Raw genomic sequence first — 27275 nt, forward strand, 5'->3', positions numbered from 1 at the left:
CATTCCTGCCTGTTGATCAGTACACATACACATTAGTAGTATAGGGATTAGAAGTATTTGGCATTTGTTTTAATCACAAAATATCCACTTCTGGGTCTTCTGGGAAAAAAGGCTGCCTTTTTTTTTTTTTGAGAAAGAGTAAAGGCATTCCTCTCTAAAGTCTCATATGACAAGAATGGTTCTACACCAAGTTTCTGAACTTACTTACTCATCACTAAGGCAAGACCTAGTTATAAACACCTACACTCCAAACCAAATTGTCATTCTCCTTTATCAACACGATATACCTCTTAGATACGAACTGGAAGACAACCCAAGTGTTAACTCTGTCAATTTAATTTATTACAGACAATATGAAGCTATTAGCTGATAGTTTAGTATTATTCATCAGAATTGCAGAAGACAGACAACAGACAGTGGAAGCCGACCCTTCTCATTTGTCAGTGGCATAATAAGATGCAGGACCGGGAAACAGAAGCCAATAAATGCAAACTGTAAATAATATCCACATTTTCAGTGGCCTTAGTTATTATTCCCTTTAAACATCTTAATCAATTCACCATCTTTTTGAGCACTTAAACCAAGATAAGATGCCTCCCAAATACTGACAGATTTGGGGCCAGGTGGAGGGATCACCAAGCGAAGCGCTGAAGACTGCTGGAGTCAGAACGAATAACGACATTGGTCCTTTCCAGTATTAAAATTATTCTGATGCAGCCTTAACACTGAAGAATAATTAGCACAAAGGTAACAGCCCACTTTTCTCTCTACTGTTTGCCACGCTAAATGAATAATAGATACAAGGAATACAAGGTTGAGGCTGGCACTGTTGCTCATCTACAGTTACCCGAGTGCAGCAGTGCCTGCCTCCACCTCTGCATTCCCATTCCTTCCCATGCTAATTCTGCAGATGTTAATGACAGTTCTCCAAAATCCAGTACTCATCGAGTGCCTTTCTTGACTTGCTAAGTCACATGTCCAGCTAAAACCAGTATTACTCAAGTTCACAGTCTAATTTTTACTTTTTCTAATATTTGGAAAAAATTCTCATTTGCATTAGTATAAATAGAACATGAGATAAAAATGTAAAATTAATGAATAATGCATGAGATAAAAATATTTTAATAAGTAGCATCTAAATACACTCCATCGGCACAAGCGGCAGAGTCAGGAAAAAGAAGTAACAGTTTACTGTGATTAACTGAATTCACTTTTATTGCACATAGCCAACAGTTACCGAAAATCTAGATTTGATACTTATTCTGTAACCCTGATCATGGCTCCTTCTTGCTGCACTAGCTGATCATTAATTCATGATTCATAGATTAAAAAAAGTTATCCAAAGATCAAAAAAGGTTACCAGTAATACTCGGAAAAATTGGCCAAGAAAAGTAATGAGATGTGACCTTCAGTAGAAAGGTAAGTCGTGCAAAAAATCACTTTCATTCAAAACATTTTTTCTTCTGAACAGTGAAGTGGTATAATGACTTTGAGAAATGCTTCCCAAAAAGTGCAAAAACATTTTTATTTGTCTCACGGCAGTTACAGGTACTGCTTGAAAATGTGCAACGTGCACACACAGAGAACACCAGGGAGGTGAGGGCGACTGGGAAGGAGGGCGAAGGGAGAAGGGGAAAAAGCTAAAGACCATCTGAGTAAAGTATGAGTCAAACTTCAAATTGCAGCTTTGTAGAATTCTCTGTATAATCGAGGAAACTTGCTTAAATTCTACCACTGGTGTCACAGAGGCTCTCACGAAAGACCACGGGCAGGGTTCCACATCCCTCTCCAAAACTACTGCGAAAGTCTAACATTACCCAAAAAGTCTGAAAGTACTGCGTTCTCCATGGCCCACCACACCTCCCACCTCAATGAACCACGACCCTCGTTAAAGGTCTCCGGCTTCCCAGGTGAAATGACCAAGCTGGAGGTTCATCTCCAAACTCTTTATAGGAAGCAATGAACATGTTAATACAAATAATTTAAGGTTACATTACAGAGAGCAAAGAAACAATGTCAAGTGAATAGCATAAACTTGAAAAAAATCAACATTTTCTGGCACAAAAGGAAAAAGATGTAGCTGACACGAACTCTAGCGCATTAAGGGATCCACAGGGATGGCACACAGAGAGGAGATCTGAACTGTCACCATCTCGCTCTACCACCACAGATAAATGGAATGACTTTTTGAATGATTAGGGAGGCATTTAAAGTGTGCAGGCTTACTTCTTTCAAGGTTCAACCAAATTTGGAGAATAAAACCAGGGAGATTAATGATTCAGTCTAAGCAACAGGCAGGCAGACAATCTTTGGTGAGAAGTATCAGGCAGTATCTCAGCACCACCTGATCTCTCTAGAAGTGCAGGCAACACCCAAGGTTCATGTAAGTTAAGAAATCGACAGCTGCTATTTGACTCAAGAGCCAAAATCAGCACGCCAGAGGATGCCTGGAGTGTGTATGCAGACCTCAGCAAAGGTTGGAAGGCAAACTGATAATGTCCCGTACAAAACAAAGTGCACGGTGACATACGAGTTGGTACGAGAGAGAAGTCCTGCTGCTGTCACAGCATTTGCTTCCCCATTTTGAAGAACAGCAACTGGATGATCTGACACCCATCTATATGGTGCAACACGTTCACAGTGGGTAATGAGAGCCACTGACTAGCCGAGTATGACTGAATCGTAGAATCACAGAATTATTTAGGTTGGAAAAGACCTTTAAGATCATTGCACCCAACCACAAACCTAACACTGCCAAGCCCACCACTAAACCATGTCCCTAAGCACCACACCTACACGTCTTTTAAATACCTCCAGGGATGGTGACTCCATCACTTCACTGGGCAGCCTGGTCCTGTGCTTGATAACCATTTCAGCAAAGAAATTTTTCCTAATATCCAATTTAAACCTCCAAGAAACACCATCAACATAGGAATTTTGTCTTTGTGGGATTTCTCTCAACTGTTGCCATTGTAGTTCACTTTTCTCCAAATTCACTGTGACTGTTTTAACACGTTCACTAGTATTGCCTCGTCTTGAACTAGGCTGTGAGCTCTGGGGATCCCTAACCCCGATCTCCTGCCTTCACACAAAGCTACAAAACCCAGAAATCTCAACAGAGGCAGTTCAGCGATGCTACAATTTAAAAGCAGTATTAAAAGGTTGGCACAAATGTCAAGAGTTAAGCAAAGGCTTGACATGCATAGTTCGTGTCTCTCGAGAGCTATCAGTAAGTGACAATATTAGTGGTAATTAATTTATCAACAGTCCTCTGACAAGTACTTACGATTCCAGTGCTGTGAGAAGTGGATCAGGCTCAGGTATATCCTGGAGTTGATTGCTCTGGTCTCTGCTCAATCTTATGATATCACACAGGGTCTGGGAAGCATTTGATTGCCTCTGTAAACAACAACACGGAGCACATTTCAATGCTAATGTCTCTACTTTGCTCAGTCTGGTTGTCAGAGAAAATTTTACACAGCTGGGAATAGAAGAAACTGAATAAATCAGAATTTTTCAAAACAAGTGCTACAATGCTCTAGATTATTCATCTGTTAAAAACAATGTCTATGTGAATTATTAGAAGCATTAATAGATTTCAAAATCAAAGAGGAGGTCTTCCTGAATTTAACAATTAAATGCAGGTAAAGATTTCAGAAGGTGAGAATTCTTTTTTTGTCTTCCTGACCCAGTGTGTCAACTTGCGAATTTCAAATACAAGTATTTAATTCTTCCTTCTCACTACTCAGGAGGTTTCCTGCATGAAGAAAAATAAATGGCTTGATAAAACCCTTTACAATTTAATTACTATGTATTAAAAGGCTTTAAAGTAGTATTTTGATAAATTAACCATCTCATTCTGGCAATCAAAGACTCTCTGTAGCTACTGTACGTATAAGATCTTACGCTGTGATTTCGCATTCACTCATAAGACAGCACTGCTGAAGGTACACAAATCAGCATGTAACTTCCCATTTTTTCTCTTAGAAGGGGTAATTTTTGCTGTGATGAGATGAGGGAATCATAGTGTCGGTATTAACGCTACACCTACAGAACCCAGTGCCACCGAGTTCACTCTGCTGCTGGCACTCGCACGAATCTGTGCACCAGTGCCCCCAGCCCCATCGAGGTGAAGGCAGGGCAGCTTTCACAAGCCTTCCTCCTTGTGCTTTCCCTGCTCAGCATCGGGGACGGCAGTCAACCCCCAAGTGTGAAGTGACAGTGTAGGAAACTGAAATCCAGGCCTAGAGCTCCTGGTTCGGATGTTTTGTGAAAATTATTGACATAAAAAAAAGGAAAAAAAAAAGCACTCACAAAATTTAATACTCAGCATGCCTTTTTCATGGGCTCAGAGAACTGCAGCTGGTAGATTTTACAACTGAATACCTACTCGCTTATGGTCTAAAAAGAACTGAAAGTTACAGTGAACTGGTTAATTTAAAAAGTTTTTCAACAACCTGTTCCAAATAGCAGGTTGCTACTTAAAACCAAGTAAGTTACGACTGACTGTAGATACTGAGACGAACTGATGCAGCTGCAGAATGAATTCAGAAATTGGTAGTAAAGTCAGTCCAAAACCAGATTAAAAATACAACAAGATGTTTCAGAATTGAGCAACCAGAGGACGGGATGTCCACCCATACAGATCATCTCTCATCATCTCCTTCTGTAAGTCACCCCGGCATGATCAAAGAGACAGAGAGAGTCTTCCACACCTTACAGGACCACCTACCCACAAAGACAAAACTTAAGCCTTGTCATACTCACGTCCTCATCCTGGCTTGAATGGATCAGTTCCACAAGTCTCTGAATAATCTTTGCTTCATTAAGCCACTGGAGGGAAAGGAAGGGGGAAAGAAAATCCTTGTTTGATATCACAGAATTCAAAACACGAGGATCTTCGAGAAGCTTTGCGTAACACAGGCTTTTCAAGAAGGGAAAGCCCTTTCCTTCTATTTCACAACCAAAGCCACAGGCGGGACACAAACTCCGCCAGGCATAGACAGAGATGCACTTTAGTTTGCATCAGTACGTACACCTGGTCCATGAAACTAACTAAACACCTAAATACCTCTGGAAAACATGGAATAGATCAGTCGTAAACACCACCTCATCTGAAGCAGCATTAGCATCACTATCAACACGTTCTTCACCTACCATCTCCTGTTCTTACAGTCCTACTACTGTTTACACCAAATAATTTCTCAGACTTTGAGATGACGTAACGATGCTGCTGTTACACCTCGCCTCCTTGCTCTACGCCAGCTTCGGACTACTGCCTTTTCTTAGTGCAACCGATCACTTTAGGTCCCTTTCCCGACCCCAGGCAAACCACGTATGCCATCTGCAAATGATATGTTCCAGTTTCGCCCTTCCCAGCTTCATCTGCAAGCTCAACTTCTCATTTCCACCCAAGCATTTTCACTCAGATTTCTACGGTCTTCATTCCAGGCAAAGTGCTAGATGTCTGACATCAATCAAACCGACCAGTCACATCAGTCAAACTAATGCATTCTCAGTTGCTTTTGAAGTAACTGACCAAACATGAATTAACAATACTTTGGAGGTTTCTGCACTGATATAATCTTCCAGCATTCTTCAGATGAGTCATGGAGAAAATGAACAGCCTATTGCCTTCCAATACTTCATAAGAAGGTGGTTCTACGCAGATCTTCTCCCCGTGAATGCTCATTTTCGTTATCTATCCATATGACTTCAACTATAATCCTCATGTTGACTCTCTACCAGCTTTGCGCTAATAATCTTTCTACAGATCTCCTCCTCTTCTCTCCAAACCCATGTTGCGTATGACATACGTCTGACTTAAAGCAAAAATTCCAGATCACCATTTTTAGCGACTTCTCCCACAAATACTACTGCTGTTTTCCTACTAAGTCTGAAATGTCTGACTTTGTCTCCTTTCTGGTGTCCCTTATTATCGCAAAAATACTAATGTTGTCCAAAAGCCTACCGAGCATACAGCTGCAAAACCACATATTTCATTCAAGACTGTATTTTCAGATCTAGCTCCTGTAATTTCATCTTCTCAACATCCAGTCGACATCCAGCTCATGCCAGAGTTCAAAAAACTGGGTTCCTAAGACATTTTTGCTCACCAGTCTCTCTACCAACCTATCTCTGCAGATTCTTCCACTGGTTTCCAGTTTTCCAGTATCAAAATTAAACTCCTGAACCTTCTTCTCAAGACCATCACAGCAGAGACGATCCCTGTCGTGTCTTAATACATCAGTCTCACCATCACCATTCCACTAACAAAGCAACTGTCCATTCCCTCTCCGCTCATTCAATCCACAGGCATCTTTTGTCATTGCCCTGTGCTTGGATATGACTACCGAAACCTTTCTTTCCAGTCCTAAGACTCAGTCTTCTGATGACAGCTCAGGTAGCTGACAACTGGCAATTTACCAAAACAGGTTCATCAAAATTAACGAAATTCTCCTCATTTATATCTTCTAAAAAACAGCTGCTCAAATCTATCAATTATGCCTACTGGCAGTCTCTGTAACAATAAAATTACCCATCTCTCTTCTTTGTTTCTCTGTTACGTTGGCATGTTTCATTTTTCATCATCAATTACACACCTCCTGTTTGCACAGCACCATGATTACGAGCCCAGATTTTGACTGCAATCTCTGGGTACTCCCACAGTATCAACACATTGCACAACTTCAGTAAACCCCCACATACACTTATACCCATTTTTACCTGCAAGTTTCCATTCTCCAAATAATAAGCTCCACAGAAATGGTACGGTGGGTGTTTCAGCCTGTTTGTTGCTCCGTGCAGAACCTACCTGCCAATCTGTGTCAGTAGAGGAGGTTTTACCTACCGAAGTTCCATCTACCCTTATGACTTTAACAGCCCAGCAGAAAACTACTTATTAACATTCCTGCATTAAATGTATTTTCTTTCCCTTGCAGAGCACAGCAAAATTTTCCCTTGCAAATCCCAGCCCTCCATTGTAGTTTCAACTTTATTCTGTATCAACATCCTCCCCCAAGTGCCACATCGACTGAGTCTGTGGGTCTTATTAATTAAACCTGGGAGTTACGCAATAAGAAAGGATAAGAAGGTTTGCTCTTTTTGCCTGGACTGCCATAATACTGGGCTCCGGGGGAAGCTGGAGGGCCACAAATAGAGGTACTGAAGAGAGGGAAGCATGAGCATTCCTCTGAACAAAGGAATTACTGCTCCTGGGAACTGAGGGACATAGAAAATGAAATTCAAAACCAAAAAAAAACCCAACTGAAATAATCTGTTAAGATCAGAAGAGCAATACTAAAATTCAGTGAATTAAGAAGCAGCTAGTAAACCTGGAAGAGCTCAATTCCTCTGTCTCGAGGCTGTTGTCGAAGAGATGGACTTTGACATTCACAAGAAAAGGAATACTCTTTAATTGACTCCTCAGACAAAAGCTGCGACGCTTGCAGGACTTCCCTACCGAGGTTGAAGTACAACAGCATTACCCTCAGCATCCCCCTTAACAAGAGTCACACCTGAAACACAAACTCTTCTGGTCACATGCAACTCCGTAGCGTGGTTACTCTCACTGATCAATGTCACACTCATAACGAATTCACAGACAGAAAACTTGCACATATGTGCAACTTGAATTATTCTATAGGAAAAGGAAGACTGCAAGACGCAGGGCCAGCGAGCAGGAGGAGGCTGATTTGTCTGCAAACAAACCAGGCTCCTGTTTGCTGCCTCCCGATTAGGGAGCACTGGGCTTCTGCCCAACTGCTGCTGGGGAGCACCTGTATCGCGTACGCTCGGGCACCACAGAACGAGTGGGACATGGCAAACTGGTCTGGGCAAACTGGGACTTGGCAGCTAATGGGGCCATGGGCATGGAAAGGGGTGTGGAGGTGCTGCTCAAGGTTGCATGGGACTACAAGATGGGTGCGACCACAGCGGTGACATGCAACAGGGCCCAGTCCTGACCACCAGCTGGGGTAACTGAATCTGGCACACATGGAGCTCTTGAGAGAAGGCATGGCCAACCAGGTCCCAGGCAGCAGGGAGCACCCAGTGCTTCTCCTTGGTGGAGATAATGTCCTTCACCCACAGCAGATGCACTCTCATCAAAGTACTGTGCTGCCAGGTGACAGGAGTTACGGGTGGAAGTGAAAAGAAAATGTAATATTATATTCTGTATGAACAGAATTTCAACAGGGTTTTTCTGCAGAGACCATGGAAACGGTCAGGGTTTCCTGGACCCTAACTCTGCGTGGAAGAAGGACTAGCCAGAGACTACACAGGAATTAGAAGGTAGAGACTCCCAAGTAATGGGTGAGGAGGAGCAGGTCTCCTCAAGGGAGCCACCAGCGCCTGAAACTTCCCAATGGAAAAGGAAGCGGCAGATGAGCATGGTTGGAGATTTCCTTCTGCAGGGACCAAAAAACCCACTCACCTGCCAGACTTGCTGTTTCGACAAGCATGCTGCCTGCCAGCAGCTCAGACTCCCCCAGTGTGTGGGGAGACTGCCAAGGCTCATCCTCCAGCCCTTGGACCACCACTCCTTCCTCCTGATGCCATGCATGCACCGATACCACTGCCAAGGGACATCTCAGGCATATGACAAGCAAGGGCAAAGCCCTGGATCAGTCCCTGTGCTGCCTATCACATCCTTAGCCAGGTTAAACTCTGGCTGAGCTTTGGACTTCCTAACAACATCCCTGCCTGCTCGCACAGCCTCTCACGATGAGAGAGCAGACGGGTTCCAGCAGACAAGCCCGCTGGCAGGACCTCCTTGGCGCTTGCTGATGAAAATTCTTCTAGTATTTTCAATTGTGAGAGTCCAGACCCAGGGAGGAAACACAGCTGGAAAGATGCAATGTAGACAACAGATTATTTCATTTACATTGTACGAACCCATGGGCTGCTGAATCTAGCGGCTTCCTGGTACAGTGGTGCTTCTGTCCAATTCAGGACAGAAGCATGGAGGAACAGCATGTGCAAGCAACGTTTCTTCCTGATGGCACAGCTCTCCAAAACAACAAAATCTGAGCTACACGAACAAAGCATTCCTCTGTCATGCATGAACAGAAGGAAATGGATAAAGAATTATCATACTTTCACATTAACTGTATGCCCTCAATTACAGGTCAAGGAAGAGAAAGGGGAAAACCACCACAAACTGTTGCTCTGCAAACAGTTTAAGAATGTATAAAATGGCACTGGCACCTTCTTTCTGCTCATACTCACCCACTTATCTTCTGCTCCTTTCTCCTCCCTTATCATTGCACAAGTCCATGCAAAAAAAAAAAAAAACACAACAAAAAACCATACCCAAATCAAGGAATTGAGCTGACTGAAAACAATCCTGGCAAAAAATAAGAGAGAGGTGTTTTCAGATGGATCAATTCCCTAGTCCATGTCACCTTACAACCACAGGAACACTTCAGTTGGCAACGACTCCAGAGGAGCTGGATGGGCAGAACAAGCAGTAAGAAGGTGAAAGCAGGACAGTCTCTTTCTGTGGCAATGTCAACTTACAGCGCTCATGGAATTGTTGGCCCAGTTTCACCCGGCACTGGAAGTCAAACGCTTCCACTAGGACAGTGAGAACCTCCACCCTGGCTAACATCATCTGAGCAAGGGGTAGATGAGGAAACTTCCAGCACACACTTTATAGAAGGTCCATTCATCAGAAAACAGAGCAGAGAACGGAGCCACCAGCACTGTCCAGCTATCACAGTCTAAGGATCTCTAAAACGGAAGTCCAGAGAATTAGACTCTTGCGCAATTATCAGGGAGTCTCTGACTTACCAAGTCAAAGCAACGATGTGGACTTCAAACCCCTAACGAGAGGTGCTGTGGGACTTGTTAGGCAGAATACAATTTTAAATTAAAACTTAAGATATCATCTTCATAAACCTGACACTCTAAAACACTACCTTTCCAGACAGCAAGAAACATACAACGAACCAACCGAAGCTCATAGAAGGATTTTGCCAGCATAGCAACGTCAAGTGGAAAAGTGGTCTGTTCATACTCCTAAGTGATGTACCCTCGAGGGCAGCACTTTCTAGTGAAAAACGGTGCTTCTCAAACTTTACTTGGACAGCAAAGTTCTCAGCTTTTGCTAAGTCACACAAGCACAACGTAGAAGGTATTTTGTTGTTCAGATGACATTCATGTTGTACTTGGGAAGGAGCTGGAACGCAACCTGGAGACCCTGATGGACTGTTAGCCCTTCACAGATACCACCCCGGAGCAGGGTAGATCGATACCAGGGAAACCTTAAAATACTCAGTTTAATTGCTGCCACTGTGCTACAAAAGTAATTGATAAACAGCTAGCCAAAAATCTACAGCACCAGATGTCTAGCCAAAACACTAGCTACTGCATGGAGCAAGGTGTGCAGATAGGGAAACAACCCTTGAATATGGCATTTACAGACACACTGTAAACATACAGTGCTGCTAGTGAATGGCATTTGCAGGCAGGTCCAACATATGGACAGAGCAATCAATCAACTGGAATCTGTTTAACAGAAGATGACCACACAGAGGAATTTATGATACAGTATATAAGAAGTTAATTAAATGTACACAAAAGAGAAAGTGCAGCTCAGATCACAAGACAGACGGACTCTGCTGTGCTGTTCGACCACATTCTCCTGAATTTCACCAGTCAGGAGTGGGAGAAGAGTGGTTAAGCAGGAGTGAGACCCTGGGAAGATCAGCCAACTGCAGCTGTATGAGCTCCTGAAAAATTAATAATAATACTTTTCCTCTTGCTAAAACTCAAAAGAGCCTGATACCTCTCTGAGGTATTACAGGCAAGCAAAGTAAAGGCATCTACGTTTCAAGTAAGATTCTCGTATTTGTATATACCACATTGCACACGCCGTTCCTGACTCTCTCAGAGCCCCGTGTGTCTCCGAGCACCGGCAATCAAGCAGAAAAGTTCTGGGGCAAGCTGTGAAATCTCTGAAATGAAAATCAATTCCATCTCCATTTCACAGGGACTAATGTGGCATTTACAACATAAACAATCGCTTCTGTTAGGGAGGGAAATTAAAAAGCTGTGCTAGAGTAGCTGTGCTACTCTGAGGTATCTGCTTTGAGACAGCAAACAAGTCGCAACCATTCTAGCTACTAGCTGACAGACAGTATTTTTTCCTGATGTGATGAAAAGCTAAAGCAGTCCATGAAGTATAACATTTTTTTCTAATACCTACCAAAAATCAAGAATACAAATTAACTGTTCTGGAGACTTAAGTTTCTGAATATATTGCCGAAATTGCTGATAAGTAGCCTAGCTTATACATTCAATTCCAAATGTCAATATTGCTACTACTTTCCGTTTTTCTGAAAAGTCCTTACGCCACCAGATTTTTAAATGCGTGGGGATAATACTTTTATTAAGACTATTTGTGGAAAAAAAAAAAAAAAAGAAAAACCCCAAACTTCAGGTGCCGCTCCAGTGCTACCTGGTATCTTCACTTTGTTTTCTTTTTTTTCTTTTTTGACCGTGTGAAATCTTTAACAGGTAGAATTAACCTGATAGGATGGGGTTAAAATATATCCCACGCAGATCTGCCTGTTTATGGATGGTTAGGATTTGGAAACGTGGATATCTGCAAGTTTCCGGGATGGAAGCCATTCATCCAGGAAAAACACTACTCGGTTAAAATGTCTTTTTAACATCAGAAGAAAAAAAAGAATTGCAATTATCTTGGTAATATTACGCTGCACTATTGCAATGTCTGCCCTGCACTGGCAAGCCCCAGCCTGCCCCCAGTACCTTGACAGGTCTCACCAGCACTGAGCAGAGGGGAGCAATCCCTGCCCTCGGGACATCGTGGCCTGGGATGCGGTTAGACCTTTTCCACAAAGCTGGTTTCTCTTCCAGTAAATCCTCCATCATCATTATCCTTCGTCAGTCCATCTCTTGAACATTTTTTTCCTCCCATCTCCTTCCCAGGTATTATTATTTGATGTCTAATCAATCGAATTGCTGATATTCCTGTCAAAAAATGAAGACTTCCTTTCATGGGTGAATGCCTGTACAAGTCTGTAAGGATTGATTTGTGTCTGTATTTTTTTCCTCTGTAACAGCATGTGTACTGCACGATGCACCATAAGGCTGAGAGGAGGAACTGAGCAACGGTAGTCATCTATCGTGAGTCTCTGCAAAGAACACCTACCTGCTAAGCTATGGTGTGGTCAATGATCCAGACACCAAAGACTCGGGCAGCAAAGTTTGCCAAACATACAAATCCTGGTGTGGGCTTCAGTGACACCAGTACCATTTTCCATATGGCACACTGCTCTTCTGGGTTACTGAGAGGGAGCTAAAGTAGGTGTTTTCCCCCCAGTCCTGCACATCTGCCCACTGAAGGGGAGACGAGGCAGCCTCACCCGAACTGGGCTATGAAGGCAGAAAAACTTGTCCTACCTGTAAAGCAAACTAAGCATCTCTACAAGATATTTTATAAAGCTTCCTGTTAAAGAGGAAGGGGAAGGAGGAGGCACAAGACACCATCTACAAAAATCGCATACATCCTTGAACATGGTGAGGAATTAAACAAATTACTGTTCCAAACGATCAGTCTAAAGTTCGGAACACTGGGAAAGATTACAAATTAATTTCCTTTGTCAAAGCTCTACAGCAAAAACAGCTAGAGTAAATGGTGGTTGCTACATGGAAAAAGGAGTTGAAAAACCTTTACTGCCAGGGATTGAACCAGGCTGCTTCTGCCGTGCAAGCCACAAACAGGCTGAAGTACCCAAAGTAACCAACGCGCACACTCTAGCACTGATAAAAATACTTTTCAGAAGAGTGAATCCGCTCTCATAATAAATGACAAAGAGAATTCTATTTCTTTAAGACACCAACACACAAAAGCCCTTGTTCCATATCTTGTAAAGAAAAGTAGTAGATTCTCACATTCAGTACTTCCTGCCGTAGAGTTGCGGGCTCCACACAGCTGATTAGACGAAGCAGGAGATCCATCATGGCTGATGTATCTATGTGCTTTAGCACCAGGCTAATAAATTTCTCTTTTTTCCTTAAAAATGCAATCACCTAAAAATAAAAGTGTCATCATCAGTTGCTAGTACAACATACAGACACGGCACAGAGAACTTCTATACTTCACCTTCTCGTCCCAACCAATCAATCTTGATGCAAAACGGCTACTTGGCTGAGAACTTCCCCAGAGAACAAGAGAAGAGAATAACATTCTCATTTCAAGGTAACGCTAAACCAAATCTTTTTCGGTATCTTTTCATTCCTCTATGGCACAAAGAAACCCAAGCCCACAGAAATACGAGCATCAAGAAGCTGGTGAAGCTGGAGAATTTTCCATTCCACTAAGACTCTCTGACAGCTTTCATTTAAAAAAATCAATTTTGAATTGGAACACGTGTATTCCTAAAACGCTGTTCAGCTCCTGTTTCCAGCACTCCTTTTATAGGCATGAGGCTGAGGCATCGTTTACGTAACGAGATGATTCTGGGCAATGATCAAAGGATGCATCAGTATGCCTTAGTACGAAAAATGAAGCTTTAGCAGTGGCACAGGAATATCCCCAGCTACTGCAGATCTGAAACCAAAACTATGCAAAGGTGTCTGAACAAGCCAGCGTCTCCCTCAACCGAGGAATCCAAAGACCGCATTTCAACTGTAACCTTAAAGAGCACAGCAAGCTATTTTTCAACTCTAAGAATACAATGAGGTCACGGGGGTAGCAATGATACTGCCATAACAACACAAACAATGTTAGCGAATTAACTTGTGCTTACGTATCAGGACAAATCTAATCACTACCTGTTCCGTTTTTCTTGCAATGAGATTCCCAATAGTCTTACTGAAGAAACTGGCAAGCAAAGGGTTCAGAGGAGGCTCGTGATCCAAGAAGTCATAGAGGATATTCAGCAGACTTTCGTCCCCTCCTAGCTTGTCATTGATCTGCGGCACGTCCGAGGTCAGCAGTTCACAGGCTGTGTTGGGATATCTGGAAGGACAGAACCAGAGCAACTAAAGGTGAAATGAAAACTCTCAAGAAAATCTTCCCTTATTCAAGCTGTAAAGAGCAGGAGGATCGCCCTTCCTGGAGACACGGGGGGAAACAAAACCACACGGGAAACAAGGGTCATCTACATTAATGGCACATTTTAAGGAAACACTATTTCCTGTAGCACATCGTGGGTTTTTTAACCACTGAATTACACATCTCAGCTGCCTTCAAACTACAGTTAGTTCTGATTTTTAAGAGTGATGTTTAATCAGTTTCAATACGCTTAAAATGTCTTAAAATCTTTTAACACGAATCCATTTGCACAACTAAAATTAACCCAAAAATTGAAGGCTTATTTGAAGAATGCATATTTTAGCAGGTTTCTGCAATGTTTCTGAAAAATTATTCTTTCCACTACTGCAGCTGAATTAAAAATAGGCGTTTTTTTTTTCCTAAAATCAAGAGGACTAGAATTTGGAGATAGAACATCAGATCTAACACAAAACTCCTAACAAATGAGCATATACTATGTACAAGCAAGCAATTCATAGCCAGCCTTTTGAGTTTCAGTTTTTCAGTAACGTCTATGATCTTCTGTAAAATTAACTTGTTTTTCAGAAAATATTACTGTGCCTAGTTTGGATAATTTTGGTCACTTAAATGAGAATATCAAATTATATTTGACAGCTAATAAAATCCTTTCTTTCCTGACCTTGATTCTTGCTCTTCCAGATGGTTCTTTCAGAACTAGGTCACATTTATGACCAGAAAAGGCAATAATGTGTTTATAATTAATACTATGTTTATAATTAGACAAAGTCTTAAAGTGCATACACACAAAACAATAAAGTCAACCCAAAAAATCTGCTTTTGGGGACTGTTGGTTTTGCTAAAAGACCAACGTTTCTTCAGCTTGGAATTCCACCCCGAAAGCCACCTGTACGGTATAGCTACACGGCACTGCTCTGCAAACACTTCGCTCAGTCAGCCTCTCCATTACTCGTGCGATGAAGGAATTAAGCAGGGAATGGGAGCCTGTCTTGCACGCATGCTACAACACCGAAATTCATTTAGCTTTTTTTTTTTTTAAAAAAATCTCATTTCAGCATTTCATTGTTAGATTAGTGTCTTAAATTCATATTCTAGCTACTGTCCTTCTATAGAAAGGGCTTAAGAGAACTCCTTCAAAAAAGACCTATTCACCATCACAGGGAGGTTACCGTAATCAGAAACAGCAGCTCGTTAGTGCTACGAAATTCAGCCTAGCTCTGAACTTTACCACTCTTCTGACAGTGTCAGTGATATATATGAACCTACAGTCAGACCTTATTTTTAAAGCATGATTTGCTCTCACCCCACTAATTGTTTAAAGACCCTGGCAGGGTGTGCTCGAGCGGCTCAGCGGTTCTAAGCACAGAGCAGCAATTCTGAACACCAAACTTCCCACTCAGGGCCAGTTCTTACCCGGGTTTCCTAAAGCGGTTTTCACTTGTTATCAAGTGATACAGATTAAAAATCAAACCAGTCCTTTACAGTTTCAGCATTTTCTCTTTGCAAGCAGAGCTTTTTTTTCCCCAAAAGCAAGAAGAAAATTTATTATGTGTTTTAATAATGGCCAACTAAATTAAGAACAACATTAAAACAGCTACAGAACACTGCTGCTGCAAATGCATGTTCATTCTTTAAGTAGCGCATTCACTTTCCAAATAAAAATTGTGCCATTCCATACGACACAAACCCACTTTTAATAATTATGCAAGGTCCACCACCTTTTGTAACTTTAGACACAAGCCAACTCCAAGATGAATACAAAACACTCCTGCAATAACGACTGTTTCTACACAAAGGGAATACCTTCACTTTTGTAGAACAGTGAGGCTGAAGCAATCTTTCAGTACAGAGCAAGTGATTTTTTTCCTGTAGCCTCAATCTGAAAGGAAAAAAACCAGGCAGAAAAGAGCTGTGGAGATGACTCCGTACCTCTCACATCTCTATCATCTTTGCAGTAAGGCCTGTGAGTGTGTAACAGAATCTGGGCACACTCCTGCAATAATATGACTGTTTCTACACAAAGGGAATACCTTCACTTTTGTAGAACAGTGAGGTTGAAGCAATCTTTCAGTACAGAGCAAGTGATTTTTTTCCTGTAGCCTCAATCTGAAAGGAAAAAAACCAGGCAGAAAAGAGCTGTGGAGATGACTCCGTACCTCTCACATCTCTATCATCTTTGCAGTAAGGCCTGTGAGTGTGTAACAGAATCTGGGCTGAGTGTCTATCTGTTTGTTTTTTTTTCCCCTCTCGTAGTCGAAATTAGTTAGATTTCTGCACTGAACCTCATTAACAGACAAACAAGAAGAAATCTTAACAGCAGCTCCCAAAGCTGAAATGAGACCCTCTGCGCTGAGCTTTGATCTCCCACCTTCCTAGGCACAGCGCGTTCCATACCCCTGGCAACGTTTCCTAAGATGGTGATCACCCACCAGGGAAGAAGTTGTGGAATTACTGTAGATCTTTGGAAATTTCAGCTCCATTCTTGGAGTGACAAGACGGACACAGGGATTGCTGGAAATCATACAAAAGGAACAGATCAAAAAATACTGTGTCATTGTGTGAACTGAGGGCATGCTCGTACCTCAAGTACGGCATGTTTGAGCATGCCATCGTACAAAGAGATTGCTAGGACCACTGTCAGGGACCAGGCACCAGGAAAGGCAGATCTTTTCATCTGATCCCGTGTGGCTGTTCTTGGCATTCGCAGCTCTTCTGCAAAGAGACCTGCAGCCCCTTCTTCAGCTGACTGTCCACTTGCCTCTTCTGCCCCTGGGTTTGCCTTAGCTGTACCGAGGAGGAACGCACGTGTGGCTCCCATCCCAGTCAGCTACACGTGGCTTAACTGGCAGGATGCGCTGCTGGCCCTTGGCTATTTCCAATCCACAGCTCAAGCCAGAGCCTCCTCTCAGTTACTGTGCTTCCAAGTGCATTGCTCTGCACCCACCTTTACCCTAATAACTGTTACTGGTTTGGTTTTCTTACATTTGTTGAATAGAATTTTTATTTCTGAAGAAATTGCACACCTCAACCTTCCCAATTTAAGCCTTACTTTACTCATCGCAGTTCCATTTGGTTCTTAACAAGGAAAATACTTCTTGCCCTGGTAGTACGTAAAGGATTAAGACAAGTGTTAGAGGACAACAGTAACTCTTCCAGCATGCTTACTGAATTGCTTCACGTGCTTTTGATCACACACACACACTTGCATTCACTGTTTACCGAGTATTTCCAGCACACTGCCCACGAGGACTCCGAAGCCTTCCCTGGGATGTAAAAGTTGATTTGAAGTCCATCAATGAGCACACGTAACTTGGGCCATCGGTCACTACGCAATCAGCACTGACTGCATTTGCTTTATTACTGCTTGGCCATACAACATCAGGAAATCTTTCTACCTTTTAACTAAGCTAAGTAATTTTGCATTATCAACTTTTTTAATTTATAACTCATCTCCCCTCTGATTTCGTGTGTCAGTATATTGAACAGCACAGGACTCAGGAGTGCAAAACCAGAAAGCTGGAACTGGCCATTTTTCCCTCATCTATATCTGTTTTCTTTAAACAGTGATTAATCAATGATAGCACCCTTCCCTGTTATCCCTTGACAGCTTGTTTTCAACAGCCTTTGATAAGGGACCTTCCCTTTTTGGGCTGTATTCATGCCACATTAGGCACATCATCATTATCCGTGTGTTTCACTGCCTGCTAAACGCAGCTCCCGACCCGAAGCCTTACTCCCCTCTGCAAAAGCAGTACTCTGTGGTGGCCGAGCACCTGTGTTTACAGCGGTGCCCATGAATCACAACGCTATACTACAAATTCTTCAGTGTGCACAATGCAGAAAAGCCAGATTTACCCTTCTTAAGAACTGGTGTCCTATTTGCCACTTCCAGTCCATTGGTTTCAAAGTCAACCAGGTGAGCAATTTCACATTTTAATTCCTTTAAATCACTCGAGTGAATACCAGCCACCCCTAACAGTTATTCTACTGATTTTGTTCAAGATGCTCTAATTTGAGACAGATCCTCAGACTATTCCCCTGTAAAGACAGACACCACTTGGGAATCTCCTGAGAAGTCTCTGAAGCGAGCACCAACACAGTTCAGTTTATTGTCTGCTTTGGTCCTGTCTTCCTCTGCACTGGGATCGCCCATCTGTCCCGCACATTCTCGCAGAGGCGTCCTTATTTTGATGGGCTTAGAGTATTAGTGGGTTTGCCTTTAGCAAACTGCTTCTCAAAAATCCCTTCGACCAGTCTCACGGATTAACTCGCTGCTATATCCTTATTCCATATCTGGACACAACTTCCTTTCTGTGAGGATGTACTTTTATCTGCAATGGATTACTTGTTTTTAACCAAGGCAGTTTCCTACATTAGGATTTTTTTAAACCTTCGTAATACAAGCTCTGCATTTACCATGAGCCACTAAAATGCTTCCAGGCCAGCTGTGAGCTTTTCACGCTTTCACAGTACCATTTACTTCCTAACTGGCCTCCTCATATTGATGTAGTTCCATTCCTAAAAGTTAAAAAAACAAACCCCAAGCCCATGATAATGCTGTTTATAACTTTTTTGCTCTTATGAGGATGTTAAATCTGAGTACGTTACGGTTACTATTACAAAGTGATTTTACAACACAGTTACATTTCTTAGAGCCCCCAAGGGTATATGAAGAGTTATTTCTCCTTTTTCTGGCTCATTGCTCCATGCAAAAGGCATTCACGATTCCTAAAAATTCAGGCACCGTGCCTGCCTGCGATAGATATCCTGTCAACAGGGGGATAAATGAAACCTCTCATTGTTACAGCATGTTCTGCTCTTGCAGCCTTTACCGTCTCCCAATTTTCAGACGGTCAGACCTAACACTTCACCCTTTCCATGGACGCAGAGCATCCCAAGCACCAGGCTGCCATGCCACGGCTAACTCGCCTCACTCGGCACTCAGCCCTCTGTCCCCTGAAGCCCACTCTGCCACCAGCAGAGTCTACTCTGCCTTTCCTGTAAGCTGTACTCTCGTTACTGCATGGTCCCAACAGGTTTATGAGACACCCAAGTATGTCAACAAGTTCACTATAAATAGACATTGCAGTTCAAATCATTTATACACATCTTTGATTGCCACAGGTCTTCATCCGGTTGCTTAGTTTCAGATGCTATGCTTAGATGGGGATTTACTGTGGAGTTTTCCTCTCTGCAGTTTCCCTTCTGAACTTTATGAACTTCCATCCTACCGATGTTTCAAGAATAAAGCATTTTGATTACCCCATTTCCATAGCATGCATCATTCTGAGCCGCATGTCCTTCCAAACAGATCAAGTTTCTCCCCTGTTCCAGTTTAGAAACTTTCATAACCTGTCCTTAAGAGCCAAAAATTGGATTCCCTTTGGATTTAGACAGAGTCCATTCTTCCTGCTTAGCCTTTGTTTACTCCAAAAGCTTCCACAGTTTCTAATAAGTTTAAATCCTCTTTCCCCACTCCAGTGCCTCAATCGTGCTTTGAAAATGCTCCTCTGCCCGGTCTACCTACGGTACTGGAAGCATTTCCAAAAAAATACTTCCTAAAGACCAGCTCTATCTGTCCTGGCAAGCAGGTCACCACGCAGTGCTCGTTGCCACCCAAGACTCACTGCTCTGCCCACAGCGTACAACCACGCTTCCCACCACTACAGCGGCTTTTCGAGCAGGCACCCTACGGCCGCTCTTAGGAAAGGAAGAAGATACAATGCCACCATCTGATGAAGAGATCGGTGAATGAGACTGCTAACTTAAGGCCTTCCCAACACAAGATTTTCTTCTATCTTGCCAGCACAGGGGACTGCAATGCTGGAGGTTGGCCTCTTCCCACCGCTGACAACCTTCCTCTGTGCCTCCTCATCAGCCTGCCTGGCCCGGAGCTCCCTGAACCACATGCTACCTTCAAAAGCTGATGAAAAGGCATATAATCCTGCATGTGAAGTTCAAGGACGCAAGGGGGTCAACACTCATTCTGAGCTTCCCTCTTCATTTTGGTTTGCATTAAGGATTTAGCTTCTTGAGAAATTTTTGTTTCTCCGCACCTTCCCTTATGCTTAATCGGTTCGGTTACCATAGGAAAAGGTTTCCACTTCCACCCTTCAGCACACAGGATCAGAGACATAAACCGTCTTCTAGCAGCCACAAAAATCTCAAAAAGAACAGGACTTAAAAGCATGGTCCGGTTAACTGAAGTAGTGGGGTATTCTGCAGCGATAGGGACAATGTATGAATTAGTACTGGCGTGGTACCGGGATCCCTCACTCTCTCCTCTGGCAAAATACACCCACAGCCCAGCAGAGGACCACAAGCCTCACACTCTTCAGCATCTCCACTGCTCATTAACTCTTAGCACTGAGGAAAACATTGCCCATCTTCTTCAAACAGACATTTTGGGTCTGAGTTCGTCTCAGGCTAGCTGTGCGAACAATATGGATAAAGGGCTGCAGCAAGCACAGAGCCAGTCACGCCGTGAAAAGCCAGTTCTTCTGATGTAATACCTGACGTAGTACCTGATGTAATACAGGAAATGCAAAAAGTCAAAAGGCTGCTGTGCGCCACATCCCTGGTTTAAAAGTACCAGTACCAAATTTGCCTTTGTAGGACAACAATATAAAACTCCTGGTTCCTTCTGGTAATTCACCTTTGATAGCAGAAGCCTTGCAAAAGCAGCCGTATAATATTCCAGGTTACTCATAAAGTATTTCCTGGCATTCACTTACCTGGAAATAGTCACCTAAACACAGCTGATCAACCACCTCACCTAATAATAAATCTAAATGATACTGCCATTTCTTCTGTGGATTTTGAGCAACACCAGCAATAACCAACATTGATCCATTCCCACAGCAACAAACTTGCCCATTTTTATTTATTTATTTATACACAGAGCAGCCTTTTATTTTTACATAAACTTAACAAAGAGAAACAAACTTCCCAATCCAAACTGTAAATATTTTCAAGTATACATTTAGTTGAAAATGTATAAACACAACTTGCTATGAGAACCAAACACATCTAAAGAGATCGCCATCAGAAGAAATAGGCTCTTTACAGAGTTAGGCCCTCTCCCTAACTATATGATCACCAAAATCAGCAGGTTTTGCATATGCAGCACACTGAAAATGTTACATCTTTTGTTCGCTGTACAGCTCGCTTTCTTTTGTGGGCTTGACTACTGAAAAATCAATCAAGTTCAGAAATTTGTAACTTTGAGCCAAATGCTCGTTGCTGGCCATTTTGATAAGAACACACTAAAGGTACTTTTGAGATACTGATTATTTTGCAGGCACAGTTTTGAACAAACAGCAAGAAATTTATTTATTTTTTTTTAGACAAACTACTAAACCATTAAAAAATAAAGAAACAAGCTTCTAAAAATTCACTATAAATAACAAAAATGCTGTGAAGTATTTCACAGTACTCGAAAGCCTTTCTCCCAAGACGGAAAAGGCTACATCCATCTTGCATCAGAGCATTTCCAACATCAAGATCTCTCATTCAGTTTTCTTCGTATAGGACAGAAACCAAATACCTACTTGAAGCGGACCTTCTCATCCATATCCACCGGGGGTTCATGTGTGATGAGGTTGACCAGCTCCTCCATGCAGTGCTGCTGGCAAAGGAAGTCCAGCAGCTTGCGGTTCTGAGCCTTGCACTCCTGTAAGATGTCATCTTCATCCATCAGCTCGTGAAGTGTCACATCTTCTTTATCCAGCAGCTTGTCCACATGCGATGTTGTGTTCAAATCAAACTTCCAGAACATGTTGATGGGACACAACTAGCTACAATGCAAAAAGAACATGAGTTAATCTTCCCTCTTCGCTATTTATTCCTCCTTCATAATTCTGAGCAGAGTACCTCAATATAGCTGCCAGCCAGCTTGTAAAAATCAGTTACATTCTGCAAACAAAATTAACAACTTTTCGCACCAGAAAGCTAACACGGCTTCGATTACAGCTGTACCGTATCAACAACGGACACAATATACGCATGAATTACCCTTAACTGCTAGGAGCTGGAACTAAAAACCAAAGGTTACGTTCATACACAGAAATGCTTTGCTGGATTAGAGTCAAGGCTGGTCACAGACAGGGAAACCACGCTACTGCACTATAAACAATTTGCATTAAAGGGCTGGGGGTTTTTTTGGTATTATTTGTATTTCAGAGTCATGCTCATCAGCCATAATTGCAACAATCAATGACTTATGTAAGTGGAAGAAACATCTCCAATGTATACAAAACAGTAAGAGACAAATAGAGATAGACCATAATTGGAAAGTATTGAAAGAACTACTGGATGCTGCGAGCGATAACAACATCAGCAAACCTAGAGCTGGACTGCTAACAAATACAAACCTTATGGAATACTGCAATATGCTATTCATCTCATAGACCTCCAGAAGTGTAGAACCACGAGCGGTCGTCTGTGGGGCAGAAGAGTGTATTCTGGTTTTCTACCTACAAAAGCATGTGCAATCTGCCGGGTGCCAGCGGGACGTCCCACCGCCCCAGGAGAGGCCGAGCACACGCTGCCAGCACCGCACCGGCTGTAGGAAGGTCCAAAATTCTGAACTCTAACCTTACTGGCGGAAAAAATATGGCATAGAGACTAGTGGTTTCTATTACCTAACAGGTGTATGGCTGGGTAGCTACAACTTGGTCTGTAAAACAACACCCAGATTCTATTCTTGACCATCCTAAACCAGCTGATACTTAACAACCTCTGGACACCTGCGGTGGGTCCACACGTTTTACTGCATCTTGGGATTGGGACTTACAGGTGTTTACCGGTAACAGAAATGCCTAAAGGATACTACACATCAAAGCCAGAAACAGAAAGCAAAGGAAAGCCCTCCTTTTCCTACACGTTCTGGATCTCAAGGCCCTGTAAACACCCGCTGAAAGGAAACCCTCCTCACCATCACCTTCCCTGACACGAAGCTCCACGTGGACATGTTACACCGTCCCAACGCAATACAAAAGATCTTCCAACAGTTCTTTGCAAATGTGCTAAAAGTGAGATAGTGCACCTAACAAAAAACGACACACTGTTAAAGACTGACTTGAGCTGGAGCCTAGCCCCACAAAACCACAGTAAGTTACCCTTCCTAAACAGAAATCAAGCCCTGCCCCAGCTGCATTTTTTGTCCCCCCTCCAAGTCCCCCCGGCAGTTCTCGGGGACCCCCTGCCCACGCAGGGCTCCCTCAACCCCGCTCACAATGGTCCAGATCGTCCCCTCTCCGTACCTGCTGCACTTTGCAGGAGTCTTCAATGCATGACCAGAACCAGACGCTATATTTCAGATTAATTTTCACTACTGCCAAGTACATTAGTAAGAATATTCCCCTTCAAACAATTTTTACTAAATATAGAGCATCGCGCTTTCTATTACTCATTTTCATCCCACTCCTACCCCTGACACTTTCTTTCCTTTTTGTTACCCTGATTTTTCTCTGTGAGCTCTATTAATTAGGTTTTTCCAGTTAGCTTCCCCCTCACACTTCAACTTCTAGAATAGTCATTAATTACATCAAAACAAGACAGTATGCAGACTATCCCTACGAAACTCTTCCAGTGGTCTTTAATTTTCTCTTATAATTCTGCCCTCTACCATCTCACCTCAGGATCGGCTAATTCACCGCGATACCTCAACAAGCCATAACCTTTCACAATCCTGTTCTGGCTATCGTACGAAGTGTCTTAATGATCTCCACAAAGACACAAGACTTACTGAATTGCTTTTGTTAAGAGTATCAGTTGCCAAAGAAAGAGCTCAGATTAGTTTGGCACAGTTTAAATTGCTGCCCTTCATTTCATTTTTCCTTGTCGCATCTTTTACCAATCCCTACAGGGAGCAAATAAGGAGTAATCTTCTTTCTTCCCCGGTAACACTTGCGGTATCTTCAGAGAGCACAAGGTAACTTCAGTTCCTCATCGGGAGCGGTTGTACTTCAAAAAGCAGCCAAGTCAGTTAACCATCTGAGACCCTGTGTACAGCCTTTCATTTCTGCCTCCTGGTTAGTGCTTCAGACCAAGTTCTTCCCCAGACACTGGCCCATGCCCACTCAAACCCCGTGGCTCTGCCAGATGTAGGAAGTCTAACGACAGGAAAAAACCCAGCTCCTGAAGGTAGGAGCCCCGGGCAGGAAGAGCCAGTCGGCTCCTGCCTCCGTGTGCGAGGAGGGACCACAAAGAGATGGCATCGTGTTGTAGGCAAGAGGGATCAAAGAGGGTTTCAAGAAATAAACAACCATTAACGTTAAAGAAAGTAAGAGAGTAACCGCTATTCCACATTTACAAAGGTGATAAGCATAGCCCAAACAAGATAAACATTCCATGTAATAATATCATTAAGCTAAAACACATTGTATAAAATGAAGTAAATTGGATGAGAGATGTCAGTGTGCTGCACTCCAAGATTATCTGTCTATAAGCATGTGATTTTATACAACAGGATCACAACGCTTTTTTTAACCTAACCCACATTACCATTTCCGCAGCAGCAGCAACACTTGCTCCAACCATTCATTTTGCTTTCCCCAGCATCCAAAAATGTTACCACGCCTGATCTTTTGCCAGTTCCACTGTCTGCGTAACTACATCCAAGACAGAATTTTGAAATTATCCTTTTAAAAAAACAAACCGAAAACACTTTTTTCCTCCAGGAAGGTTTACTGAAGAAGGGGGGCACTGCTTTCTAGTTACCATAGCAGAGCAATTTAAAAGGCTAAAGATCTAACTTTTTTAATTGCGTGTTCAAATATCTGACTCCCTTGCAGTGTAACTTTCACACTGAACCGCCAGCTGAAGGGCTTACAGGAAGTACTAGATGAAGCATGTTAAAAGAAACAGTAATTTTTTATTTATTTTTACCATTTAAGTTATTGACATGCATTTTCTGCCCCACCTCAGTTCAATGGTTCTTCATTTCTGCGTGTATGTGTCTAAGGACCTTCAAAAGAAAGAGGATTATCTGATGAAATTAAAGCTATTTTTTTCTTGGAATAGCTCCGTTACCCAGGATCTTCAGTAACAAACTCTGTGGAGCTCCAATTTGGGCTTCAAAATTTGTCACAGATAACTTTTCTATTTCAGAGAGCTTTTTTCCATGTCAATATAATTCTTTTTGTTAATATTTATCTCAGAGATTTAGAAGAAATCAAAAAAAAACCATTACAAGTTTGTTTTTTCTGACATAAGGTTGCTGATACGATGAAGCCCTATTTGAACGCATTGGTGTTGCAATACCAGATTATAAAGGGAACATCCAAGCCATGAACTATCAAGCTATCCAAAGTACAGCCTCCTTACAGCTTTGTCTTCCCGCAGTCCCCCAGTACACCACATTTACTTGCTGGCTTTGAACTTTCAGCATTTTGAGGCAGAGCTCACATACACATTATGGGGAAGTGCATGGCCCCGATCCCAGCAGAAACAAAACAGAACTGAGATCCCGATCAAGCATCACATCCAGAAGACCGCTTTATACTTACAAAGTTCCTTTTAAACGTCAGGGGTCAACCACTTCTAGTCAAACCTACAGCATCATGTTTCTTGTAAGGTTGCCGATGAATATCAAGGCTGCAGGCTTTTATTTGTGACAGCCCAAGCTCAGTTTCAGAGGGGAAAGTGAGGGGAAGCTGTTCAAAACCAAAGCTTACCCGACCTCCCCCATGGCCCATCCACAGCCACTTCCTAACAATCTTCCAAACTGCCAGATTAGTTAGCTTAGGTTGATCCCAAACTTTTGGGAGCCAGTCGTGTGTGCGTCACAGCCCACTCTGCCCCCCAATAACATAAAAAGTGGCAGAGAGAAAAGCAGCTTCTAATCTAAGCTGTTTAAATCAACAGTATATTGAAATAAATTTCAAAGGTTAACTTTTAGCATCACAGCAACAGGCAAGAGCTTCTGCATCCATCCACTCAGCTACTGAAAATGCACTCAAGTAACTGAATTTCTGAGTTAGGAACAGACATCTCAATTTTCAACCTACGTGACATAGCTGTGACAGCAATGCCGTTTGGCTGTATAGTGTGTTCGTTACAAACTGTTCTTCAGATATTTTTAACTAACTATGCTTAGTTTAAATTCATCTAGTGAAAAGCCGGCATAAAAGTCCTTAAATTAAGAATGTTTGGGTGCACAGTTAACCCAAATACATATATATTCCATACATATATGTGGAATGCACACGTAAATCTCACTTTTCAAATTTAAACCCATTATAAAGCTGTTAATTCTGCACCTTTTCTAAACTTCTTATGTATCTACAGGAAAAACTGTCCCATCTATAGGAGACACTCCGATAAGCTCTCCTTAGGAAAGGAAGACGGCTCTTCTCTCAGCACAGAGCCAGCAGATCCCCTTCCCAACCTTCTTAAAAGAAAAGTTGGGAAGCATTGCTGAGGAGCTGGACCTCTCCCAGTCCTGGCAGAGCCAGGCTTCGAGAAGACACTGATGCAATTCCCAGTGCCCCTGGAAGCACAGCAAAGGCTGCACAAGCATCTCCTGGTGCTAGTGAATTTATAGTCACAGAATAGTTTGGGTTGGAAGGGACCTTTAAAGACCATCTAGTCCAATCACCAGGGACATCTTTCACTTGAGCAGGTTGCTCAAAGTCCCATCCAGTCTGATCTTGAACACTTCCAACGATGGGGTATCCACAGCTTCTCTGGGCAACCTGATCCAGTGTCTCCCCACCCTCAACATAAACCATTTCTTCCTTATGTCCAACCTAAACCTGCCCTCTTTCAGTTTAAAACCATTGCCCTGTGTCCTGTCACTGCAAGCCTCAGTATAAAGCCTCTCTCTTTCTTACAAGCCTCCTTTAAGCGTTGAAAGGCCACGATAAGGTCTCCCTGGAGCCTTCCCGTCTCCAGGCTGAACAACCCCAACTCTCCCAGCCTGTCCTCACAGCAGAGGTGCTCCAGCCCTCGGATCATTCTCGTGGCCTCCTCTGGACTCGCTCCAACAGGTCCATGTCCTGAGGACCCCAGAGCTGAAGGCAGTACTGCAGGGGGGTCTCACCAGAGCGGAGCAGAGGGGCAGAATACCAGACCAGGACAAGCAGGCCCAGCCAGCATGGGTTTACAAAAGGCAGGTCCTGATTGACTAGCCTGATCTCCTTCTATGACAAGGTGACCCGCTTAGTTGATGAGAGAAAGGCTGTGGACATTTGTCCAGGTTCAGTAAAGCCTTTGACACCATTTCCCA

General features: G+C 42.8%; 1 protein-coding gene across 1 annotated transcript in view; it reads right to left on the reverse strand.

Moving 5' to 3' along the window:
• The window catches only part of PPP6R2 (protein phosphatase 6, regulatory subunit 2), a 55477-nt gene extending 33603 nt beyond the window's left edge, over positions 1 to 21874 (reverse strand). The window contains exons 1-6 of the mRNA XM_009698084.1: positions 21595 to 21874; positions 13804 to 13990; positions 12922 to 13059; positions 4768 to 4833; positions 3287 to 3399; positions 1 to 5 (exon numbers count right to left, since the gene is read on the reverse strand). The exon at positions 1 to 5 is cut by the window's left edge and continues 130 nt beyond it. Of these exons, the coding sequence (XP_009696386.1) occupies positions 1 to 5; positions 3287 to 3399; positions 4768 to 4833; positions 12922 to 13059; positions 13804 to 13990; positions 21595 to 21821 (736 nt within the window). The 5' untranslated portion in view covers positions 21822 to 21874. The remainder of the gene's footprint in view (positions 6 to 3286; positions 3400 to 4767; positions 4834 to 12921; positions 13060 to 13803; positions 13991 to 21594) is intronic.
• Between the last annotated feature and the right edge of the window lie 5401 nt (positions 21875 to 27275).

Source organism: Cariama cristata, unplaced genomic scaffold (genome assembly GCF_000690535.1).
Source record: "Cariama cristata isolate BGI_N322 unplaced genomic scaffold, ASM69053v1 scaffold3634, whole genome shotgun sequence".
Taxonomy (NCBI): Eukaryota; Metazoa; Chordata; class Aves; order Cariamiformes; family Cariamidae; genus Cariama; species Cariama cristata.